This window comes from Prionailurus bengalensis, chromosome A3, assembly GCF_016509475.1.
Source record: "Prionailurus bengalensis isolate Pbe53 chromosome A3, Fcat_Pben_1.1_paternal_pri, whole genome shotgun sequence".
Classification (NCBI taxonomy): domain Eukaryota; kingdom Metazoa; phylum Chordata; class Mammalia; order Carnivora; family Felidae; genus Prionailurus; species Prionailurus bengalensis.
This window is the reverse complement of record NC_057354.1, coordinates 63,976,274-63,998,284: the sequence shown is the minus strand read 5'-3', so window position 1 is coordinate 63,998,284 and position 22,011 is coordinate 63,976,274. Positions and strand designations below refer to the sequence as shown.

Below are 22,011 nucleotides of genomic sequence, written 5' to 3'. Positions count from 1 at the left end.
AAGCTCAAATGGAGAAACACACATTCAATTTTTGTTAAAGCAGGGTAATAAAGAAGCACCTTCCCTACCAGATGATAAAATGTATAATAAACTATGGCACTTAAGATGACATATTGCTACATAATACAAAACACTGAAATGGGATGCCCATAAAAATACAAGCTTATACAAGAATATATAGTATAAGGGCATTTTCAAATAAATGAGAAAAGACTGGCTTATGTATTAGCTGGTGTGAGGGGAAAATGGAAAATACCACATGTAGTATTACCCCAAAGTTCGTTCAACTAGCATTATGTATTTATAATAAAAAGAGCAAAATCATAAAAGAAAATATATGTAAATATTTACTTACTCAGAATGTGAAAAGATTGTCTATGTATACAACTGAAGGTTCAAACTGTTAAAGAAAATGATAACATTCTAAAAGTTTTGAACTTTATTTATTTAAGTAATCTCTAATCCAACGTGGGGCTCGAACTCAAGACCCCGAGACCAAGAGTTGCGTGCTCTTCTGACTGAGCCAGACAGGCGCCCCAAATTCTAAAACTTTTGAATATAAATAACCAAGGGATGCTTCTCAAAACTCATCAAATGAAACACCTAAGATCTTTGCAGTTTACTGTCTGTACATTTTATTCAATTTTTTTTAAAAGTGCAACAAAAAATAAACCCCATTATATTTTACTTCAAATGGCATATGGCGGATAAAAGGATAATCTTTAATATTTTTGACCAAAGATAGCTATCCAATACTATTCAGATCAGAGCATCTTAGCTCTCTAGTGCCTCTCCATCCAACCACTGCAGAAAGACTTCATTCTGCCTGTAGGAAGAACCGGGATAGAAACGAAAATTTACTGTGTAACAAAAAGCACAGAAATAAGGTATCATGATGTAAGATTTTTGGGGAAAAAAACCCCCATGGTATTGACTTAGTAGTTTTTGAGGAATTAGGTCTTTTCCGTATTGGTAGATGTGTTTTGTTCTTAGTTCCATCCCTCCAATATCCTTATTTAAAAAGACAAATGATAATAAAATAGTAATTTGTGGCATATTTAAGAGAATGGTTGATTTCCTAAATATATAGAGATCTCACAAATCAATAAATCAGCAGAAAATATGCAAATGAAAAAGGTTTTATTACAAGATATAAAAATCAGCCAAAATGAGGAAAAAAATGTTCAATCTCAGTAGTAATCAAATATAATTGAGAATTAAGTCAAGAAAATATCACAAATTACAGTATCTTACCCACCAATTTGGCAACGCGCAACAGTTGAGAGAAAGCAAAAGACACAGGCATTTTTGTATCCTGTTGGGATTATAAATTGGTGCCCTCTCCCCAAAAGGCAATCCAGGACGACTAAATTCACTTAGTTTCTGTATTTTATTTTTTATTTCAAAATTGTATAAAAAATTCAAATATACAGAAAATTGCAGAGAAGAATTATGATATCCTTATCTAACTGCCCAGATTTAACAAACGTTAACATTTTGATAGGTCTTTGGGGGGGCTGGGGTGGAAATAAAGATCTCACACTTCCCAATGCTTCCAAATAAACACTGTCCTAAATTAATGTGTATCATCCCCATGCATGTTTTATACATATTATTTACCTATAAATTATATATCAAATTCCAAGATTTTGTCATTTTCTGTGCCACTCTTCTAATGCATAATTAAGAAAAAAATTAAACAAAATGGTGCTTTAATAACACTTAGGATTACTTTATACTTACTGTCATAGGGTTTTATTCCCCAGTAAGCTCTACACCCAACGTGGGGCTTGAACTCATGACCCCGAGATCAACAGTTGCACGCTCCACCGACTGAGCCAGACAGGTGTCCCATAATAGGTTTTTAAGACAGACTTTTTACAAACCTTACATTGTCATTTGTTTTGCTTACACGATAACTTTGCTTCTATGTTAAATCATAGGTAATCATCTTTAAGACATTTTAAATAGCATTGGAGTTAACACACGTGTAGTCCCAACCATATGCAAAGCCCCACCGTGGGTCTGAAATATGAATTGCTATTACCAAGTCAGAGCAACTGTGCCAGGACAGATGCCTAGCAGATGGCTACTGTAAGATGCCACTGACCTAAGATGCTTCTCGGTCTCAAAGGTATTAAGATAGTGCATTTTGGAATAAATTTTGGAGATTAATGCTGTTACTTAAATGACGTTCTTTTAAAACCTGCCATTTCTCTCAGCATCACATTTTTAGAGTATTAAAAGAGGGTTCACTGCCTAAGGGAGATAAGCCAAGAGCAACTAGCTGCTGCAGGAGCAGAGGATTCTCCGTCCAGCCTTCCCAGCATTTCACTAAAAACCCCAGGAGAAACTGGTTTATGCCAAAGGGTACTTGTGAGGAGGTTGAGTTATTCTTCCTTGGCAACATCTGCCTTAAATCAGGAAAATGGTCTAGAGACAGTCACTTCAACGGCCCACAAGTTCACATACTTATCGGCCGAGCCGAAGGTAAATCAAGTGACGCACTTAAATTGGGGCCAAAAAATTCAGGAACTGAGAGAAATACGCTCGTGACATTTAAAAGAACCAAACTAATGCGAAAAACATGATGAACAAAACATCAAATTTTAAATAAAGACAATCGCGGTCACTGAATTTTCCATTTGCCTCAGGCTTCAACACAGCACGGCAGGGCTCTTTTACTGGTCCAGCCTTACAGGGGAAGGAAAGGGGTCAGAATGACCTCTGGGCTAGTTTAACATGTAAATGTGCAACAGGAACACACAAAGGAACTCTCATAAGCAGGGTGAAAATTCTTCAATACTAGATGCCAAAATGGAAGCAGGCTGCTAAGAAGTAGAGTGTGGATTATTTAGTTGTATTTTTATTAAAGGGAACTACGTTTATGTAAGAAGGTGGCAATGCGTACCTGCCAGGTATCAGCATTTATGAGGCCACAGTAATGAAAACGTTGTGCTATCTGACAGGGTTGCGCAAAAAGACAACAGAACAGAATTTAGAAATAAGAAGTGCATCATGTATGTAGGAAACTGGTATGAGACAGGGCTAGCCTGGTGTTGACGCAATTAGCTAGCGGCCTGCCGAAAATTAGATTCCTGACTTCATGCTATATAAAATAGTAAACTCAAGATGGATTAAAATCCTAAATATATGTGCTTGGGAGATAGGATGAAGACTTTACAACTACTGGAAGCAAAGAGAATATGTGAACTTGAGATTGTAATGATTTCTTGAACAAGAAAGACAATAGTACAAACCATAAAAGACTGATAAATAACAAGATCCCATACACAAAGTGTGTGTGCACATATGTGTATATGTCTGTATATACACACATATATGTATACACATATATATGTATATATATGTATATACATATATACATATGTATATATGTATATGTATGTATATGCGTGTATATACACACATATATGTATAGACATACATACACACACACATGTCTGTGTGTGTGTATATATATATATATGCATATACACATACACATACATACTGAGAGAGAGATACTAGGTTTTGTAGCACTTATAAGCAAAGGTTAATATCCAGACTATATAAAAAAACTACAAATGAGAAAATGGCAAACCAAAAGGAAAAATGAGCAAAGGACATGAGCAATCATTTCAGATGAAACTCAAACGGCCACACATACAGAGATGTTCGCCTCACATGTAACCAGATATGCAAATGAAGGCATACTATTTCATGTTCACCTAACTGGTAAATTTAAAGTCTGGCAATACCAGCATTAACTGAGAATGGAGATGGACAGAGAAAAAGGAATTTTTGTACATTTCTAGTGGAAATGGAGACTAGTATACACCTTTAGTAGAATGCATTTGCATTATTAACTTGAAGACATGACTACTTAATAACCTAGTGATTTTATCTCTAGGCAAATACTAGAAAAACACTAGTACATGTGCTCAAAGGGACACATGCCAGGACGCCCACTGCATCAGTTTTTTTAGTGGAGAGTTACAAATAGTCTAAATATCCCTTGATGATGAAATGGGGACTACACTGTGGGGTAGTCACACAAAAGAATACCAATGTATTTCTCAACCATTAGCTTGTTTTATAGAAGAGGGGATGTAGAGGTAATAATGTGAGCAAATAAATTCAAACCTGAGGTTGGGAATAACACACTTTCCTCCCCGTAAATACCACTCCCCAACCCCTGGCCCAAATCAAAACTCACCCAACATGGTGGGTGGATGTGGGAGGGAAGGAGTAATGAGGTGGTTGACCCCTCGTGGTGGGTGATATTTGGCCTTTGGCACAACTCCATTCCCCTTCCCCACCTCCTAAATATGTAAATCTGAATACTTGGGTAGATCACAAATCAAAACCTGTAATTCTCATTCACAGTTCAGCCCACACACTTCTGAGTTTCCTTCCTTGTAAAAGAGCGTAGGTCTACTTTCATTTGCCAAGTCATATATACATACACTCTGACCCTGGTGACCTTTAAGCTTTTCAAAGTCAAAGAACCTTTACTCAAATCAAATCTTCTATGGAATCCCAACAAGTACCTCAGAAAAAAGCAGAACTGCTCTGGAGGTTGAAAAATGGCACCCTTGTCATTCTAACATTTTAAGGAATTTGAACTACATGAAAATTCTTAAGACTGTTAGTTTATTGTTGAGTATAGATCATTTTAAAATGTTAACTACTGGGGCACCTGGGTGGCTCAGTTGGTTGTGTCTGACTTCGGCTCAGGTCATGATCTCGCCGTGGTTCACCAGCTCGAGCCCCGCATCATGCTCTCTGCTGACAGCTCAGAGCCTGGAGCCTGCTTCGGATTCTGTCTCCTCTCTGCCCTTAGATTGTACTGGTCCTCTTCACTCAAATACATGCCCAAGTATTTTCATTAGAGGTAGATGTTATGAGAAGAAAAATGAATTTGTTGTACAAATTTAATTACTAAAGAAATTACTATTGCCATTATAGACTAGTGTTATTAGTCAAGGGGGGAAAATCCCAAAACTTTGATTCCACCCATATTTGACGTTCATTTATTTTTGAGAGAAAGACAGAGCGTGAGTGGGGGAGGGGCAGAGAGAGAGGGAGACACAGAAACCGAAGCAGGCTCCAGGCTCTGAGCTGTCAGCACAGAGCCCAACGTGGGGTTTGAACCTACGAGCTGCGAGATCAAGACCTGAACCAAAGTCAGACACTTAACCCACTGAGCCACCCAGGCGCCCGATTCCACCCATACTTGAAAGTTACAGTTCTTTTTTGTGCTGCTAGAGTTGTGGATATGAGAGATAAAAGAATTACTAACCTCCTAATACCAAGATCATGTACCCTTCACTCCTGAATTAGAGGAGCATGGCTACCATTTAAGCAGGAAATGATGTATCTAGTTAACAGAAGTATCTGACAGGTAGAATGAAACTAAAACAAAATAAGGGGCCGGGGAGAAGAGACCACAGTCAAGAAAAACAGCAAGTGAGAACAGCAGGGATGTAGTCGCAGCCTGAAAAGCAACTTATTCTGTATCAGTAGCTAGCTGGTTTACTTCTAGACCACAACGTAACACACAATGCACAAAAATAAACACTTGCTTAGCGTTCTCATTAGGGCTTACAGAAAATTCCCAAAGTTGAATAGGAAAACAAAAAAGCAAAAAACAAAACCTTAAAGCAACTGAACACAAAAATACAATGCAAAACAAATTGTTATAATGCCCATAAGAGTTTATTTGCAAAAGCAAGTAACTCTTCAAATTGCTTTGAAGTACCTTAAATTCTAGTTGTAATGACTTTTAGCTTTTGTATTACAAATACAATGGATTTTCTGCACTTTGAGCATTGTATTAACATGTGACACAAACCACAATATGCTAGTTTTTACTTACTACTATTTAGCCACCCAAAACAAAATGTGCTCTAAAATCTTCATCAAATGCTTTCCCTTATTATTAGTTAAATCCGATTAGTTCCAAAATACAAATAAAGGCAATTTGGAAGAGGAAATGTGAATTTGAAATCATTGAAAAATGCAATCTATGATTTGGCAAGTAAAAGAAATTCAATGGCCAAGTTCCAGTTAATTTCAATAACTGAAGTTTAACTCCAGTAACATACGCGGACGCACTGGTCTGACTGCATACTTTCACGCATCCAGAAAACACACAGTTTTCTGATGATCAATTTGTTGTCTAAAAACTAACTTTGTTCATAACGTCAGAATACTTATTTATACAGTCTTCCTTCATCAAGTATTTCAGGTAGCTTAGTTTAGAATATGAATTGGTGAGGCTCTAATTTCCAGCTCAAATGTTGGGCTAATATTATAGTAACCTGTCTCCCCAACTGATGACCATTTCCCTGGTCATTAAAAGCCATTCTGAAGCCTAGCTTGGGGGGGGGGGGGGTGGGGAGAGGGGAAGGAACACCTCAGGGGACATGGCAAGCACCATCATTTTCACATAGGAAGATTGACTCATTAATATGGAAACTTCATCTGAGTTTTAAATTTTGCTACAGTTTCTTATGAAGACCAAGGATCTACTTATGTGGTTGGGAGAGAGCCTGACAAGCACTGTGAAGACATCAAAACCCAACTGAATCCCACACATCCCCAAAATAAAACCGACCTAAGGACTTAAGGAGAATTCAGAGTTGCAGTTACTTTTAACTAAACACATTTAAAACCAAAAGCTCAAGCAGTAAGTCTCTTAAGTCAATATTATAATTACCAAGCCTCATAATTGGGCAAGAAACAGGAGACAAATTACGAGTGCTTGCTTTTTTTTTTTTTTTTAACACTTCCATGGCAACTTCACTCAACTCTGCTTGAATGTTCAGCTAAGTGAAAAACCTTAACAAAAAAACTTCATAAAGCCCCCCCCCCCCCCATTTAATGGTCATTAAAAAAAAAAAAAAGTCCTATCTTTATCCGGCCAACGTGACGTGACATCTCAGGTGTGGTAAAACGATTTAACACAAATCTGTAGTCACCCGAGACTTTGTAAAAGACTAAAATGGACCTTTCAAGGAGGTCTATGAAATCAGAACTACGTCCTTAACAATACTAATACTTACTATTTTTTCAACATGTTGACACTTGCATGGACCGTGCAAAAGAAATAGTGGGTAATAGTGAAGACCCCTCGGTGTGTATCCAGACAGACAACAAACTAATCAGCTGCTACTGTTCTCTTCGTGCCACACGCAGAGAAAGGGCGGGGGCGGGGGGAGACCTGTTTCACTTAATGGTGTCCTTGATTAAGCAGGAAAACTTTTTTTTTTTATTACACCTTTATCCTCGAGTACACATCTTTTGAGTATCTTAGGTGATGGAAAGGGAGGTACCGGCTCCTGTAGCATGCTTGAGTGTGACGGCTGTCACTTAAGCTGTGTGCTGAACTAGCCGCTTTCATGAAGCACCATTTTGCCTTGAAAGAATGACTGACAGACTATGGTTATTCAGCAGACATTTTCTCCGAAACAAATGAAGTAATAAGCCTGTCGCTTAAGGAAAACAACTGACAATATTTGTTGCCGGTGACAAAATTTCACCTTTCAAATGACAATGAGAATTTTGAAAAATCTGTATCCATCACCGTGAGCCTGACAGCTTCCCAATACTTAACAAGACTTTTTTCTGAGGAGATCAGTTATAGTCACAAGAAAATCTTAAACACTGCATAATAATGTGTCAATATTCTAAAGAAAGCACAATTCGATGAAACGGTATTTTCCAAAAGATCAGTGTATGATGTTACAAAATCATGCCAAAGTAGGAGATCCATTCAAACTCCAACAAGATAGAGCAAATGGATTTTAATGTAACAGAGTACGAAGCTGATCAAGTTGCGGATTTCACACTGCATCCAACCTTCAAGAAACTACCGGCTCTGAAGTTCTGACAGTATATCAAACAAAATATTCAAAATTACCTGAAGCTATTAAAATACCCTTTCCACATACGTATTTTTGTGATGCCAGATTTCTTCATATACTTCAAAGTGCCACATTGCAACAAAACGCACAATCAGACCTGAGAATCCAGCCCAACATTAGAGTTTACAAAAACGAAAACAAGTCTACTTGCCACACGTAATTTTCTAAATTTGGAAAACAATTATTTGTCATGAAACAATGTTATTTATGTTAACAGTCAATTGATTTCATTTTTTGATGAATAAAAATAGTACACAATATAAATGTCTTGGCTTTAATTTCTAATACAATAAATAAAACCCACAAAAGCAGAAGTTCTTTGGGATCTTTGATCTTCAAAAATATAAATGAAAAAAAAAAAAAAGAATATAAACGGGATCTAAGACTAAAATATTTGAAAACAGCTGGACTAGAAAATTCAGATTAGTGGAGACTGAATTCAGGTTTTTTTCTCATTCACACATTATTTGTATGTCAAGGGCCACTAGACCACTTGAAAAAGTGGCATAAAAAATGGTTTTGGAGTGAAGAAGGAATTAGTCAGTATTGTCCTATACAGTTTGGATAATTCCTCTTTGGGATTATAAATCGCCCACATGGCTTTGCATGAAAATTTCACAATAAATATTCCAACTACGTAAAATGTTAAAAAAGAACATTCAAAACTGGACTTTTGCTTTTAAAAATCATACCAAATAGTAATATGTCACACTGTTTTTATCAATTCTTTATTTAGGTAACAAGTTGGTTATGTTCACTGCATTGTATGAAACATCACAATATCTTACTGGAAAGGTACTATCAGTACAGGGTTGGATCAGAGTGGGCAGTATGAACAATAAACCATTTTGCATTCTTCATTCCCTATCTTTTTACAACCCCCCAAACCCGGTAAAGGGACAGATAGCTTTTAACATCATCATGTAAAGCACTTTAACTTACAAGGCTAAAATCTAAGGAATAAATAAAATATATTGTGGCAATAATTCCTTTAGACCAAAAATCAGGTGCACAATAAATCAAATGGTCAGGAAAGCTGTCTGTATTCAAATGGTGTGGCTCTCCAGAAACAGCTTCAGGAAAATGTTACAGAAAATATCATGAATTCCATTTCACACAGGACCAGATGACGACTCATTTTAACTACACACAAGGGCAATTACATCCTGCTGAAACACAATTTAAACATATAGGATAATGTTTACAAAGCATCCACAACATGTAAACCATGTACAAATGGATACATTCATTGCTTCTCCTACCCCAATAGCTTCTTTTAGATAAATATTTTACTCTTCATGTTCAGCATTAATTGGATTTACTACATGCAAAACTCAAAAGAATTCAAGAATTCAAGGTTATTGTAAAAATAGAATTAAAATAATCTTCAAGTACCTTATGTGATAGCCACTCTGTACCGTGCCCAATGTTATAAAATGAAAGGTTACTGAACCCATGAAAATATCTCTGTAATATTTCCTTAGATCTAAAATAGATAATTTTAAATGTATTTATAGTCATTTCAATGTGATATTCTGAGCTTTTAAAATAACGTAAACAATTGAAAATTATACCAAATTACACACAAAACTTGTATCTTAAAAGCTGAAAAAGTAAAACTATAGAAACCCACATGTAAAACAAAAATCACAATTTACATTATAAAGGCAAAATCTCATCATTTAAAAAAATTTGCAGCAGTGAGATGTCAAAGCAAATTATAAATAGCCATAAATTAACCCATTTGGTTTCAAAAGATTTTCTAGTGAGAGTTGAAGGATGTAGTAGATACATGCATAAAATTTGTGAGGGCTTATAATATTATTGCCAAATACACTTTATCTTGAAGCAGGCAACATTACAATTTGGACGTTATCGGAGAACCCAGTTTGGTAATACAGGTAAAATTAGAAAAAAAAAATTAAATAACAATTAATAATAAATATATATCCTATAGTAAATTGCTCAAAGGAAATCTCAAGCCACAGAGCTGCAAAAGGCTTCCAACGTGGTGAACTGAGAAAGGAGCATCCCATACAATTCTTTACTCTTACATGCTTATATGTTGTGTGTCTTGTCTAAAACAAAAACAAAAACGAAAACATAATGTATCTTCAGAGTACAGCTAACTATATTCCCATGCACCTTGGGCACAGTTTGTTATTTGTGGTGAAATCACTCCGTTGGTTCCTAGGGCCCAAAGTTCAATACAGGTGTAACCAGTATGCCTGAGGTTGGCGAAAAATACTGCAGTACAGGCAATGCTACAAGTGGCAATTATCAGAAAACACAAATATGAACAAATGGTGGGAAATGCTAATGATTTTCTGCTCATATCACAAAACGGTGGGAATCCACAAGAATATGTTTCCCTTGTATTGAAGCAAATTGTGATTAAAAGTTTTTTTCCCCCAATTTTCAGAATCAAAAGCATTTTAGAAGGTTTATAAGGCTACCATGGGTCTTCTAGATCTCCAGCACCCTACAGGAAGAGAAAAGGAAGAATATTATTATTATTTACCTACACCACTTCCGGGTTGGATTGAATTTCAAAAGAAAACAAAATTAGATGAACAAATTACCTTCCTTTGTTTGAAAAGGCACTTTTACAGAGAGCTGTGTGCAGTGTATACCTTGTGTACACACATGGGTCTATCTAATACAGATAGGTAACTGGTTGGGTTTTTTCCTCCCCTCTCCACCAAATGCCTTCCTCTTTCACAAACCACTTAAAAACATTCTGGCATTGGAAAAACAGATCAAAACATCAGCTACGTTCGAAGATCCAAATTTTCGCCTTAGCGCACGTTAAGCAATTTTAGATACGTGACAAATAGAAACACGAAGGAGAAAAGTTAATGTTCTACATCCACAAAATAATTTAGCTGTAAAAAAAACTTCCCCGTGTGACTCCCGTATCTTAAAAGCCTATTTTTAACAATAACAACAACAACAAAAAACTCATATCTGCCACTATGTAAAACATCCTGTGATTCTTGCCTTTGTTAAGAACTGATGAATATTTACAGCAAAGATCACAGTCTTGCAATCTTTAAAACGCTCATCATGGCAATTTTCCGACATGTCTATGTGTGTCCATACTGTCCAAAGATTAGTATCACGAAAGATTTTGTATCACAAAAAGGGGATAAGAAACAGAATGGATTTGAGTAAGCAAGACTTCTCAAAATGTTTTCTTTTAGTTACTGAAAAAAGCCAAGCCAAAAGTTTTCTAAATGGTATATAAATACAAATGAATTTCTAAGGGGCATTTTTCCAATATACCAAACCTGGTGGTTAAAAAAAATTTTTGTTTTGATTTAAAAATAAGTACAACATGCATAGATTATTCCACATCACATGCTTTATTTGGACTTGAACACTTATAATTTCATTCTAAACACTTGGTTGACATACATTTTGATGTATGTAGTTAGGCTATACAGAATGTACAAACCAAAGCTGTATCAATAATACATAGATTTTTCAAAAAATAGGTTTCAATAAAGAATACAGAGAAAGGAAAAATAACCACATATGCAACAGCTCAGAACTTCTAAAAATAAAACTACAGAGATGTAAAATATAAACAAGTCAAAGAACACACAAATCATCATCCTTGGAAAAAAAAAAAAAAAGTACAGGCCAGCATCTGCCATTCTTTGAGGAACTGAAATTACTAAAGAAAACACAAATTTATTACAAAGCTAACGATGAGTGTTCTAGTATGTAAAATAATGTGAAGCAATATAATTCTACATTAACAAGTTTTTCCACAATATAATGTAATCTCGCTTATCAGTAATCTCTAATCCTGTCTAGTATGACTTTAACTATTGATTTGAATAACTAGTAGCCTCATTTCTGGCATACAATAGGAAATGACATATAACTTTATTAAATTCAAAGTTCTAGAAATAGTCCACTTTAAACTGATAAAGGTGTATGCAAAGGCCTTCTTTAAAAAACAAGGCTATATGAATGTAATAAAACTAGTTGACCAAGGGTTCAAATAACAAAACGGTTCTATAAATGCATACATTACACTTCCTAAGTAAAAACCATCAAATCAAAGATCACAAAAATATTACCACGGAGTCAGGTCACATGGGTTTACCACTCATCTTTGTCCCTGCATCTTCATTATAGCTGTCTAATTCAGCAAGATCACTTTTTGATTCAGTATGGCCTTCCTGCATTGTCACTGGGCTTCCAGCATCACTGTTCGAAGAAGGAGCTGTGGCAGCTTGGTCAGCCGGGCTTTCTTCTCCCTCTACTTTAGCTAGCCTGTAACTAGTCAGCATCTCCTCCAGAAGTTGTCGGTAGTTTCCCCTATGATTAATTCTCATTTGCCTGAGAGCTTCCACCAATTTTCCCTGTGATCCACTTTCCTCTGCTTCCTCGGAGGCCTTTTTTTAAGATTCAAGACCCCAGTGTCAGTAGACAAACTAGGATATCACATGTATATCATAACATATCACAGCAAAGCACTCATTTCTCTACCACGAGTAATATAGGCTAAGCACGAGAACAGTTCATTAGATACGTATCAAGTCTTACTTGTGTCAATAAAAACTTCCAATGGAAATATCAAGTCGACTTTAGCAAATTACCATTAACTAGTTTACATCTTATTCCACATCTTATTCCCTTATTCAGATGAAGCCCCATCTGAAATTTACTCCGCTACTGGAATTCGACAGCAACACAAGCATTCCTAAAACTGACTTACTTATAAAAGAAAAACCAGTAATTGGCTATAATGGTTTAGTACAAAAGGAAATTAGTGTTTAAAGCAACAGGAAAGGACAGAAAAGCAGGCCATTAGAACATTAGTTTCTTCATCACTTCTGCAAAATGACAGGTAGGAGAGGAGACACAAAATGTAAAGCTATAAATTTAGACTGGATTTTGGGGAAATCTTAATGCTTCTGTGGATAAGAATTTTATTTCCTTTTTGTACTTAAATACTTCAATTAAAACATTTCTAGATAAAAATAAACGAGTTATTTTAAACATGATAATAAGATATGAATAGGAAACTACTCACTCCTTTCCTATTTTATTAAATTTTGGAAAACTTACAGGTTTCTACAATAGCAGCTGCTTAATCTCGTTAGCCGAACACGCTCTCACATCAAAGCTGATCACAGTTAAGCTGACAGTCTAAAAGGAAGAACCTTACATCATGTGCCTCCTGATGTGATGCATTAGGGAGTGTAGGGCCATGTCCTGTGTGTTCTTGCCAAACATGTTTAATACAAATCTAATAAAGCGAGTTCCCAATTTACGGGAAAACAGGGAATAGAGGACTGAGTTAAAGGACACAAGAAAACAATCATATGATCCAGAATGTAGGACATGCTATACAAAGCTGGCTCAGGCCCTTCTTTTTCAGTGGCAAGGGAAAAAAGAAAGTGGGGGCTTGGTTACAGACTCCATTAATATGCTTGACTGATACCGTAACAGCCTGATTAGACCATCGTTCAAAATAACTACTGTAACAGGCATTCTAGGGACAACTGGGAAAATCCGGAATTGGCACTAGATGATAATCTTTATCTTATTAGGTATGATAATAGTATTATGGTTATAATACTAGATTTATGGTTGGAAAGATGTCCTCATTTTTTTCTTTTTTTAAAACTAAGCCCTATGCCCAATGTAGGGCTTTAAGTCACGACCCCAAGATCAGGAGTTGAATTCTCTATCAACTGAGCCAGCCGGGCACCCAAAATGTCCTCATTTTTAAGAGCTTCATGCCAGAATATGCCAAAATGATGTCTGCAACGTACTGTTAAAAGGTTTGTGAAAGAAAGGGGAAAAAATACACACACACACACACACACACACACACACACACACACACACAAAGCCAATATAGTAAAATGTTTACAGTTGTTGAATCAAGGTAGAAGGTGTGTAGGTGTCCATTGTGATCATTTCAATTCTCCATATTTGGGAGTTTTTATCATAAACTGTTGGGAAAATCAGGGCGCCTGGCTGGCTCAGTTGGTTAAGCGTCCGACTTCGGCTCAGGTCATGATCTCAACAGTTCATGAGTTCGAGCCCCACATCGGGCTCTGTGCTGACAGCTCAGAGCTTGGAGCTTGTTTTGGATTCTGTCTCTCTCTCTCTCTCAAAAATAAATAAACGTTTAAAAAAAGTTGGGAAAAAAAAACTCTAAAAAAATGGTTACTGATCTAGATGATCTGACATAAACTTTTAACCATCTCTGGAAACTGATACTCTACAATTCTGCAACAAAGAAACAAAGATATGCTGATATAACCACATAATAAATAGCAGCGCTTATTAGAAAAATGAGAGCACCTGAATGCTTTGGGGGAAAAAAAAAGTGCCCTTGTGGCAAAAAGCAAGAGATGATACTGTGCATTGTGTATGTTTTATGTGTATGTATATGTCTATTATCTGTTCATTTTAGGATGTTATATGTAAAGTGCCTGGGAAGACAGGAAATACAGCAATATACAAGTGATGGTATTGGATAGTGAAGTTATAGATGCTTCATTTTCTTTGAATTCTCCAATTTTCTACCTCAAGTAGGTTAACTGTCAAATAACTTTTAATTTTTTTTTTCCTTTTTAAAAAGTTTTTATTTATTTAAGTGATCTCTACACACAACATGGGGGCTTGAAGTTACGACCCAAGGATCAAGAGTTGCGTACTCTTCCAACTGAGCCAGCCAGGTGCCCCAAATAACTTTTGTTTTTCTTAATTTGCAAAATTTACCGGGTGGAGAAAACATAATAAAATGTGCTGTTAAGATTTTTCTTATTTTTTCTCCCTTACCTTTCCTTATGTGCTAAATAAACATGTTTCCCTATATAAAGTTTCTCATTTGAATCTATTCAGGGAAGGTTACGAAGGAACAACTGGGTGAATGCTTGCTAATCATAAACTGTATTAGTCTTTAATCAAGTTTTCCAAAAGGCAATTTTCTCCTTGATAGTATATCACAAAGAACTTTCAGTAGAGGGCATAAGAATCTCCCCACCGCACCCCCCTGACCCAAAAAAACTCAACTCCCTTTTTATAAATAAATTAAATTAAATTAAATTAAAAAAAAAAACAAAAACCAAAACACCCTTCTAGGACATTGAAACAAATTCTGAAGTGATGATCAACCCTAATTTCGTACCAGGACTGCCTGTGGAGCTTTTCAAATCATATACATACTGAAGTTTTAAGCAAATGATATTCACACTCATTGGGTTGGGGTGAGTTTTTTAAACTTTTTTTTTTTAAAGCTTTATTTATGTAAGTACTCTCTACACCCAATGTGGGGCTCAAACTCACGGCCCAAGACCAAGAGCTGCACGCTTCTAGCCCGCCAGGCACCCCCCCTAAAGTTCGATCACATGATATTTAGATTCATTGGGGTGGGGTGAGTTTTTTAAAGCCTGCCAGGCGATTCTGATACACAGAACCTGTGATACAGACTCTTGTTACTGGAACTTATTGATGAAAATGTTATGTTAGTTGCATTTCAATTTTGGTGGGTTCGAAAGATACAGCACCTCTTGCTCTCCAACTGACACCTGTTACTACAGCAAGTGTCTACTATGTCTCTGTGGATTCTGTAGGAGTGCTAGCTGGGGAGGAGTAGCTGCTTTCAAAAAAAAAAAAAACCCATTAAAACCAAACTTGTAAGTTAAATTGGGATGGATTTACAACGGCTGCCATCACAGAGCCACTGAACTGAAAAGAACTTGAGCTAATGACCACATTTAAAAGTCATTTTATCTCAAGACAAATTACATTTCCCTACTGTGCTCGATAAAAGATAGATGGATGAGACCTCTTACCCAGCCATTTCATTGGACTCTTCACAATACTGTTTTGCAACTCTCTTATGGATTTTCATTAATATTAGAAAAGGAACCTACTGTTTGGCTGTACTTTTTTGGTTTTTTTTTACCTGAACTCATATATACATTACATCACGATTACACATCTATTACAGCCATCAGTTCACCTTGCAACTGTTAATAAATCTTTCCAATTAGATTGTAAGCTGAGGTAAAGAGAATTTCATATTCCTTTCTGTAATTAATGTCTGTACTTGGAACTTTATGCATATCATCTCATTTAATCCTCATAGGTACCCTACCTAATAGGTACTGCAACCCTTATTTTTATAAGTGAGGAAATTTATCAGCTCAGAGAGACCGAAGTTATTTATCAGAGTGAGAATGCTAGTTAAGTGACACAGTTCAGATTGTATACAGGTATAATTAGCACCAATGTCCCCCTGCATGTTCTTTTGAATACATGATGGTAACCATTTTTGCGTAGCAAATGCCCCATATAAACGGACACTCACTAAAGAAATATTGCTTAAAATTATTGTACAAGTGGGCCACAAATTATTTCATAGTCAAGTCTACAATGCATTTCCTTGATACAGAGAGACTAATGAAATTATAGGACAAAAAAATTCCATTAGATGGGATGGTTTAAAAGTACTCTGCAAACTAAATTAAAGGCAATTATGGAGATGAGAATATAGACCTTTACCCTCTGTTTTTATTTTCAAGGTTTCACTGTCATCTAGACAAACACAGTTTAAAAGAATCAAATCTCTCATGAAAATACTGCTTTCTCCAAAATAAGACACTGGAATATAGACAGTGAACAGAAGGGGGAAATTTTTAAGCACATTTAGAAGATAAACTTTAGCTAGTATTTATTTGCAGCATTTGTTAATGCAGTTGCCATAAGCAAAATTCTTCAAACGATTAGCTAAAACAATGGAGAAGAAAGTAAAGAATAAATATTTACTGTGTTTTTGGTACAGTCCTATCCTTTGCTTCTCAGCTAAAAATAACTTTTAGAGCTAAAAATTCTCAACTATGAGTTCATGAGATAAAATTAACGACGACTAAGGAAGAATCTAATTAGCTGTTATCTGCAAGGATTATGTAAAATTTAATGAATCTGAAATCATTTTAAAGAGTCATTTAAATGATCAAGACCACACAGCTTAGAGAAGCAGTATGTCGTACCATTCTTAAAAATAGACTAAAGTTTGGCATATTTTCAAACAGTATAGATCTTCTCCATAAATATGTTCTGAGAAGTAAAAAAGAAAACAATTTACCAAAAGACTAGTACGCACACAGTCCTGAAACTGTGATATAAAAATGTAAAAGCAGCTATGTTTACTGTAACTGATCTATTTGAAATTATCAACAGAAAGGCTATATATAAAACTTAATGTGAAAACAGAATACGAAGATTCTTTTGGGCTTTTGTCTGGTCTTTCCTCCCTTCTCAAAAATTCAAATGCCTTAAAAAAGATTTTGGATTAGGACAAACAAAAATGTGTACTATTTAAAAGAAAAATAACTGATAAGATATCGCGCTTGGCTGCTTAGTTTCAAAAACTTTATGAGATATTCCTCCTCAAAACCAGAGTATCTTAAGACTATTAAACAGGAGATTCACAAAAGAATGAGGAATGATTTTTCATGGCTAGTAAAGAGATGGGGTACAGACATATATGTAATCTCTAAAAATCTTAGATAACACGGAAAGGTGTAAAGACAATGGTTCTGGGAATCCCCATGCCTTAGACTGAAATTCTGGCTGTATCATTTATTTAGCTTTGCAACCTAGGCTAACTACTTCCTCTCCCTGATTCTCAGGCTCACCTCTAAAAGAAGGGTGTTGAGGATATCACCTATGACTGTATACATATCCAACAACTGGACAGCTACAAGTCCCCCCTTTGCCCTTGGAAAATCATCAACCTATATGGCTACTTGATCAGTAATATACTAATTAAAAAGCATTTTAAGTATTCTTTGAGGGAAGAACTTAACATTTTTCCATGGAAAATATAAAACTCTATACATGTACTTTCATACAAATTAGCAACCTCAGATTATTTTTTTTAAATATATGACTTAAGGATAGTCTGAAGCAAACACCTAGAAATTAATAAATAGAAATGGCTCTTATTTAGCAAGTATTTACTGAGTTCTCACCACATGCCAGGCACTGTTGTAGGTGCCGGGACTATAGCCATAAATAAATCAGATGAAGTCACAGATCTCGCAGAAATTTCTACCTCTAGTTATAAGACGCAACCTAGCATTTTTTTTTTTTTAAGATTAGAACCTAAACCAATGAAATAGCTTATTTTTTAGTAATCTACATACCCAGTGTGGGCCTTGAACTCATGACCCCAAGATCAGGAGTCACATGCTCCATCTAGTGAGCCAGCCAGGCACCCCAACCTAGCATTTTGGAAGAAGAAAAAAGCCATGATCTCAGAGCCCTGCCTAAGGTAAGAACAGTTTAGAGCAAAATGCAGTTTTACTTTTTCTGGTCCTCTAGGTGATTGTTCTTTTGGGGTCACAGACGCCTTTGAGGAACTGATGAAAACTGCAGACATACTATACTTCTCGTTAAAAACTGCGTATGTACACACATAAACACATTTTCAAAAACTTTCTGGGGATTCACAGACCACCTAAGAATTCCTGCTAGACTCTTCCAAAGATTTTACTAGGTGGGAAAATGTCAATACTGCTTGCATTAAGAAGTCTTAACATACTCCAACAGGTTGAACTAAGAAACAAATTTAGTAGACAACTTCAGAAGACGCCTCTCAATAATGAACTTTCTGAATATGTTTTAAATGTTTTAATTTCTGACTTACATTCCACTGGGCCTTCTGAAATACATTATCCACAAGATTTTCTTTTCATATAAGAAAAATAAATGAATCCCTATTTCCGTAAGTAATCCCCAAATTACTTATAGGCATTTACAGCCAGATAATTCTATCTCTGATATGAAGCAGACATCTTAGGATTAACTCGAATTAACTCTGACTAGCATTCTTTTTTTTTTTTTAATTTTTTAAATGTTTATTTATTTTAGAGAGAGAGAGAGTGAGAGAGAACATGAGCAGGGGAGGGGCAGAGAGAGAGGGAGACACAGAATCCGAAGCAGGTTCCAGGCTCTGAGCTGTCAGCACAGAACCCAACATGGGGCTCGAACCCACGAGCTGTGAGATCATCACCTGAGCCGAAGTTGGACATTTAACCAACTGAGCCGCCCAGGTGTCCCCCTCATTTTTTAAAATGTCTGAACAAAATTTTTATTTTTGTTACTTAAAAAAACCCCAATTTTTATAAAATGTCCCAACTGGCTCCTCTTCTGTATTTCCAGCACTCAGCTGTCTTTCCCATTCTGTAAACTAACCTGGGCTCCTGCCACCGTACTTCGGCAACATCTTCCACATGGCACACATCTAACTAAGTTAAGAAGCACTTATATAGCACGTCTGTGCCTCACTCACTGCTACAGTAGCTTAGGAAGTAAAAACTTAAACACCTATAATGACCTATAATCATTTTTTTTCTGCTTCTTTGTGTTCTTTGATTACATTTCTGCTACTAGTGATGATGGTTCAACATTTTTCTAAGGTCATGATTATTCTGAAAGGGCAAAGTGGTATTTCCCAAAAGAGGGCTCTGGACTGCAAAAGTTACTTTTTATAGTAAACAGGGAAGTTTCTCTAATCCGCATATCTGTCTGATAATGAGTTTACGCTTATCATCTGATCTCTGCAATTATTTCGCTACTTGACTGCCAGCATCTCTTTAATCTAATGTGCACATGTTTCTAACAGATTAAAATACCAGAGATATTCCTTTGGGTCTATCATTCTTATGCTCCAAACAGATGGTGGCTCCTCTCTGTAAAATATAAAGTTCAAAAGGCCTCTCCAGGAGCGCCTGGGTGGCTCAGTCAGATAAGCGTCTGACTCTTGATTTCAGCCCAGATCGTGATCTCACAGTTCAAGCCTGCACTGGGCTCTGCACTGACAGCACAGAGCCTGCTTGGGATTCTTTCTCACCCCTTCCTCCCGCCCCTCTCTCAAAACAAATAAATAAACTTCGAGAAAAAAAAAAGGGGGGGGGGCACTCCAGTCTCTCCAAAAGTACTTCTGGCATCCTAAGTTCTTTTTTTTTTTTTTTTTTTCCCCAAATGGTCATTGGTTTTTGAGAGAAAGAGAGAACAAGCAGGAGAGGGACTGGGGAGGGGCAGGAGGGACAGAGGATCTGAAGTCGGCTCTGTGCTAACAGCAAAGAGCCCGATGTGGGGCTCCAACTCATGAACCATGAGATCGTGACCTGAGCCGAAGTCAGACACTCAACCAACTGAGCCAGCCAGGCGCCCCACATCCTAATTTTTTTTTTTTTTTTTTTTTTTTTTTTTTTTAACCACAGCAGCTCTATGCTCTGGACAAAATGAGGTCCTTTCTTTAAAGACTGGCTTATACTTTGTTCTTGCCTCTCCCGTCCACTTGAACTACCATCCTCCTCATTTCATTTGTCATTCTCATCACTCTTCAAATCCCCTCTTATCTGTAATTCGGACTTGCCAGGCAATCAGCGTACAGGTCACATGGAAATGAATCACATTCCCTATTCTGTCACTTCTTTCTATTCTTTACCAAATGATGTGAAACACTGTATTCTTTAACTGGTGTGTTTATGTGGACACGGCAAGCTGCAATGACAGGAGAGATGGAACCATGCCTCATGTTCTGTAGTCTCCCCGCTGTATCACTTCACCTCAGGGTAGACTGTCCGTGTTTCATCTGCTGAAGTTACTAGAAAGCTTATGCATCTCCTAACTTATACACAGTCATAGAATACTCATATTCAAGGCCAGTTTTTTATCCTGAGGATTTCTCTTCAGTTTCATGGCTCTGTTGTTTATTCATTCACTGTTTATTGAGCTGTGTATAAGTACTTTCTATTTTTTAAAAAAGTTTAAAACATTAACCCCAATGTTAATTTAGGGTTCTGAGGCATTTTAAAAATCGTATCTGGAGTAAAAGTAGCCAACTTTTTGAGGGACAAAGAAATTTGGCAAGGCATAATGAAACAATTTTTTTTAAGTAGGCTCCACCCCCAATGTAGGGCTTGAGCTCATGACCCTGAGATCAAGAGTCGCGTGCTCTATCTAGACTGAGCCAGCCAGGTACCCCAAAATTATTTTCTAAGATTACACACCGGGGTTACATTTTCACACACATGAAGAAACAGGAGCACTTAGACAGCTAGTAATGAATCAGTAACTACCTTTTGAGGGTTTATTTCCCCTAACCATAGTACTGGATGCTGTGTGGAACCTATAATCTAGCTGAAGAGACCAGCCTGTCTTCACTCCACCACCCACTTATGACGAACTTTTCAGTCATGGCCGCCCCAACTTCTGTCCTCATTTGTTTGATTTAGGGTTCTCAAAGGTATCACATGACATTTTTAAATTAATTTTCATAGCTTTAGATACAATTCTTAACACTCTGAGGTACCGAACACCAAAGAAAGACTCAGGACCACTGCTCTAGACCAAGATATAAATCCTGTTATTAGCAGTATACAGTGTCACTTTTATTCAACTCACTACAATGTATTAATTGTAAAATGTTCCTTTTTGCAAGGACACTTTTATTGTTCAGAAAAAAGAAACAAGAGGATTTTGCTGCACAAAAAGGAATACAGTGCAATTGAGAGGATACCAGTGGCTGACGTCTCTCTCAAGACCTGTCACCAGGAGCTGGAGACTTGGAGGGTGAGTCTATTTCTTCTCAATGAGTTTCATTACTAACTTGGGCTCCCTTAAATCTTTCAAGCATAAGTGTTAAAAATTAAGTTATTCATTTACAGACGTCCAAAAACTTCAAAACCCTACGAGAAAATACTTATTTGAATTACTGACTTTGAAATACAGGACAATTAAAAAAAAAAAAAAGAAGGAGGAGGAGGAGGAGGAGGAGGAGGAGGAGGAGGAGGGAAGAGGGGGACGAGGAGGAGGAGGAGAAGGAGGCACTGTTTTGTCTTCTGGCACTAGTACCAAGATAAAAACACTACAGAGACGCGGCTGACAGCACATCAACAGCAGTAAGGAAGGCAAAGTGACAGAGTTCTGCTCTGAGGAAGCACAGCAGAGACAGCAAAAATGGTTATCTCAGCTCGACACACATGCCTACAGCGGCAACGCTAAGGTTAGAAAGAAATTATCCTTAGGT

General features: G+C 36.6%; 1 protein-coding gene across 4 annotated transcripts in view; it reads right to left on the bottom strand.

Moving 5' to 3' along the window:
• PPM1B (protein phosphatase, Mg2+/Mn2+ dependent 1B) overlaps positions 1 to 22,011 on the bottom strand; it is a 93,392-nt gene that overhangs the window by 520 nt on the left and 70,861 nt on the right. Inside the window, exon 6 of one of the 4 annotated variants that reach the window (XM_043603285.1) lies at positions 356 to 400. In XM_043603285.1, coding sequence (XP_043459220.1) covers positions 356 to 400 — 45 coding nt within the window. Of the gene's footprint in view, positions 1 to 355; positions 401 to 8,640; positions 10,414 to 11,273; positions 12,341 to 21,327; positions 21,671 to 22,011 lie in introns of those variants that run through there. The other 3 variants (XM_043603286.1, XM_043603284.1, XM_043603287.1) reach the window with 3 other exon arrangements.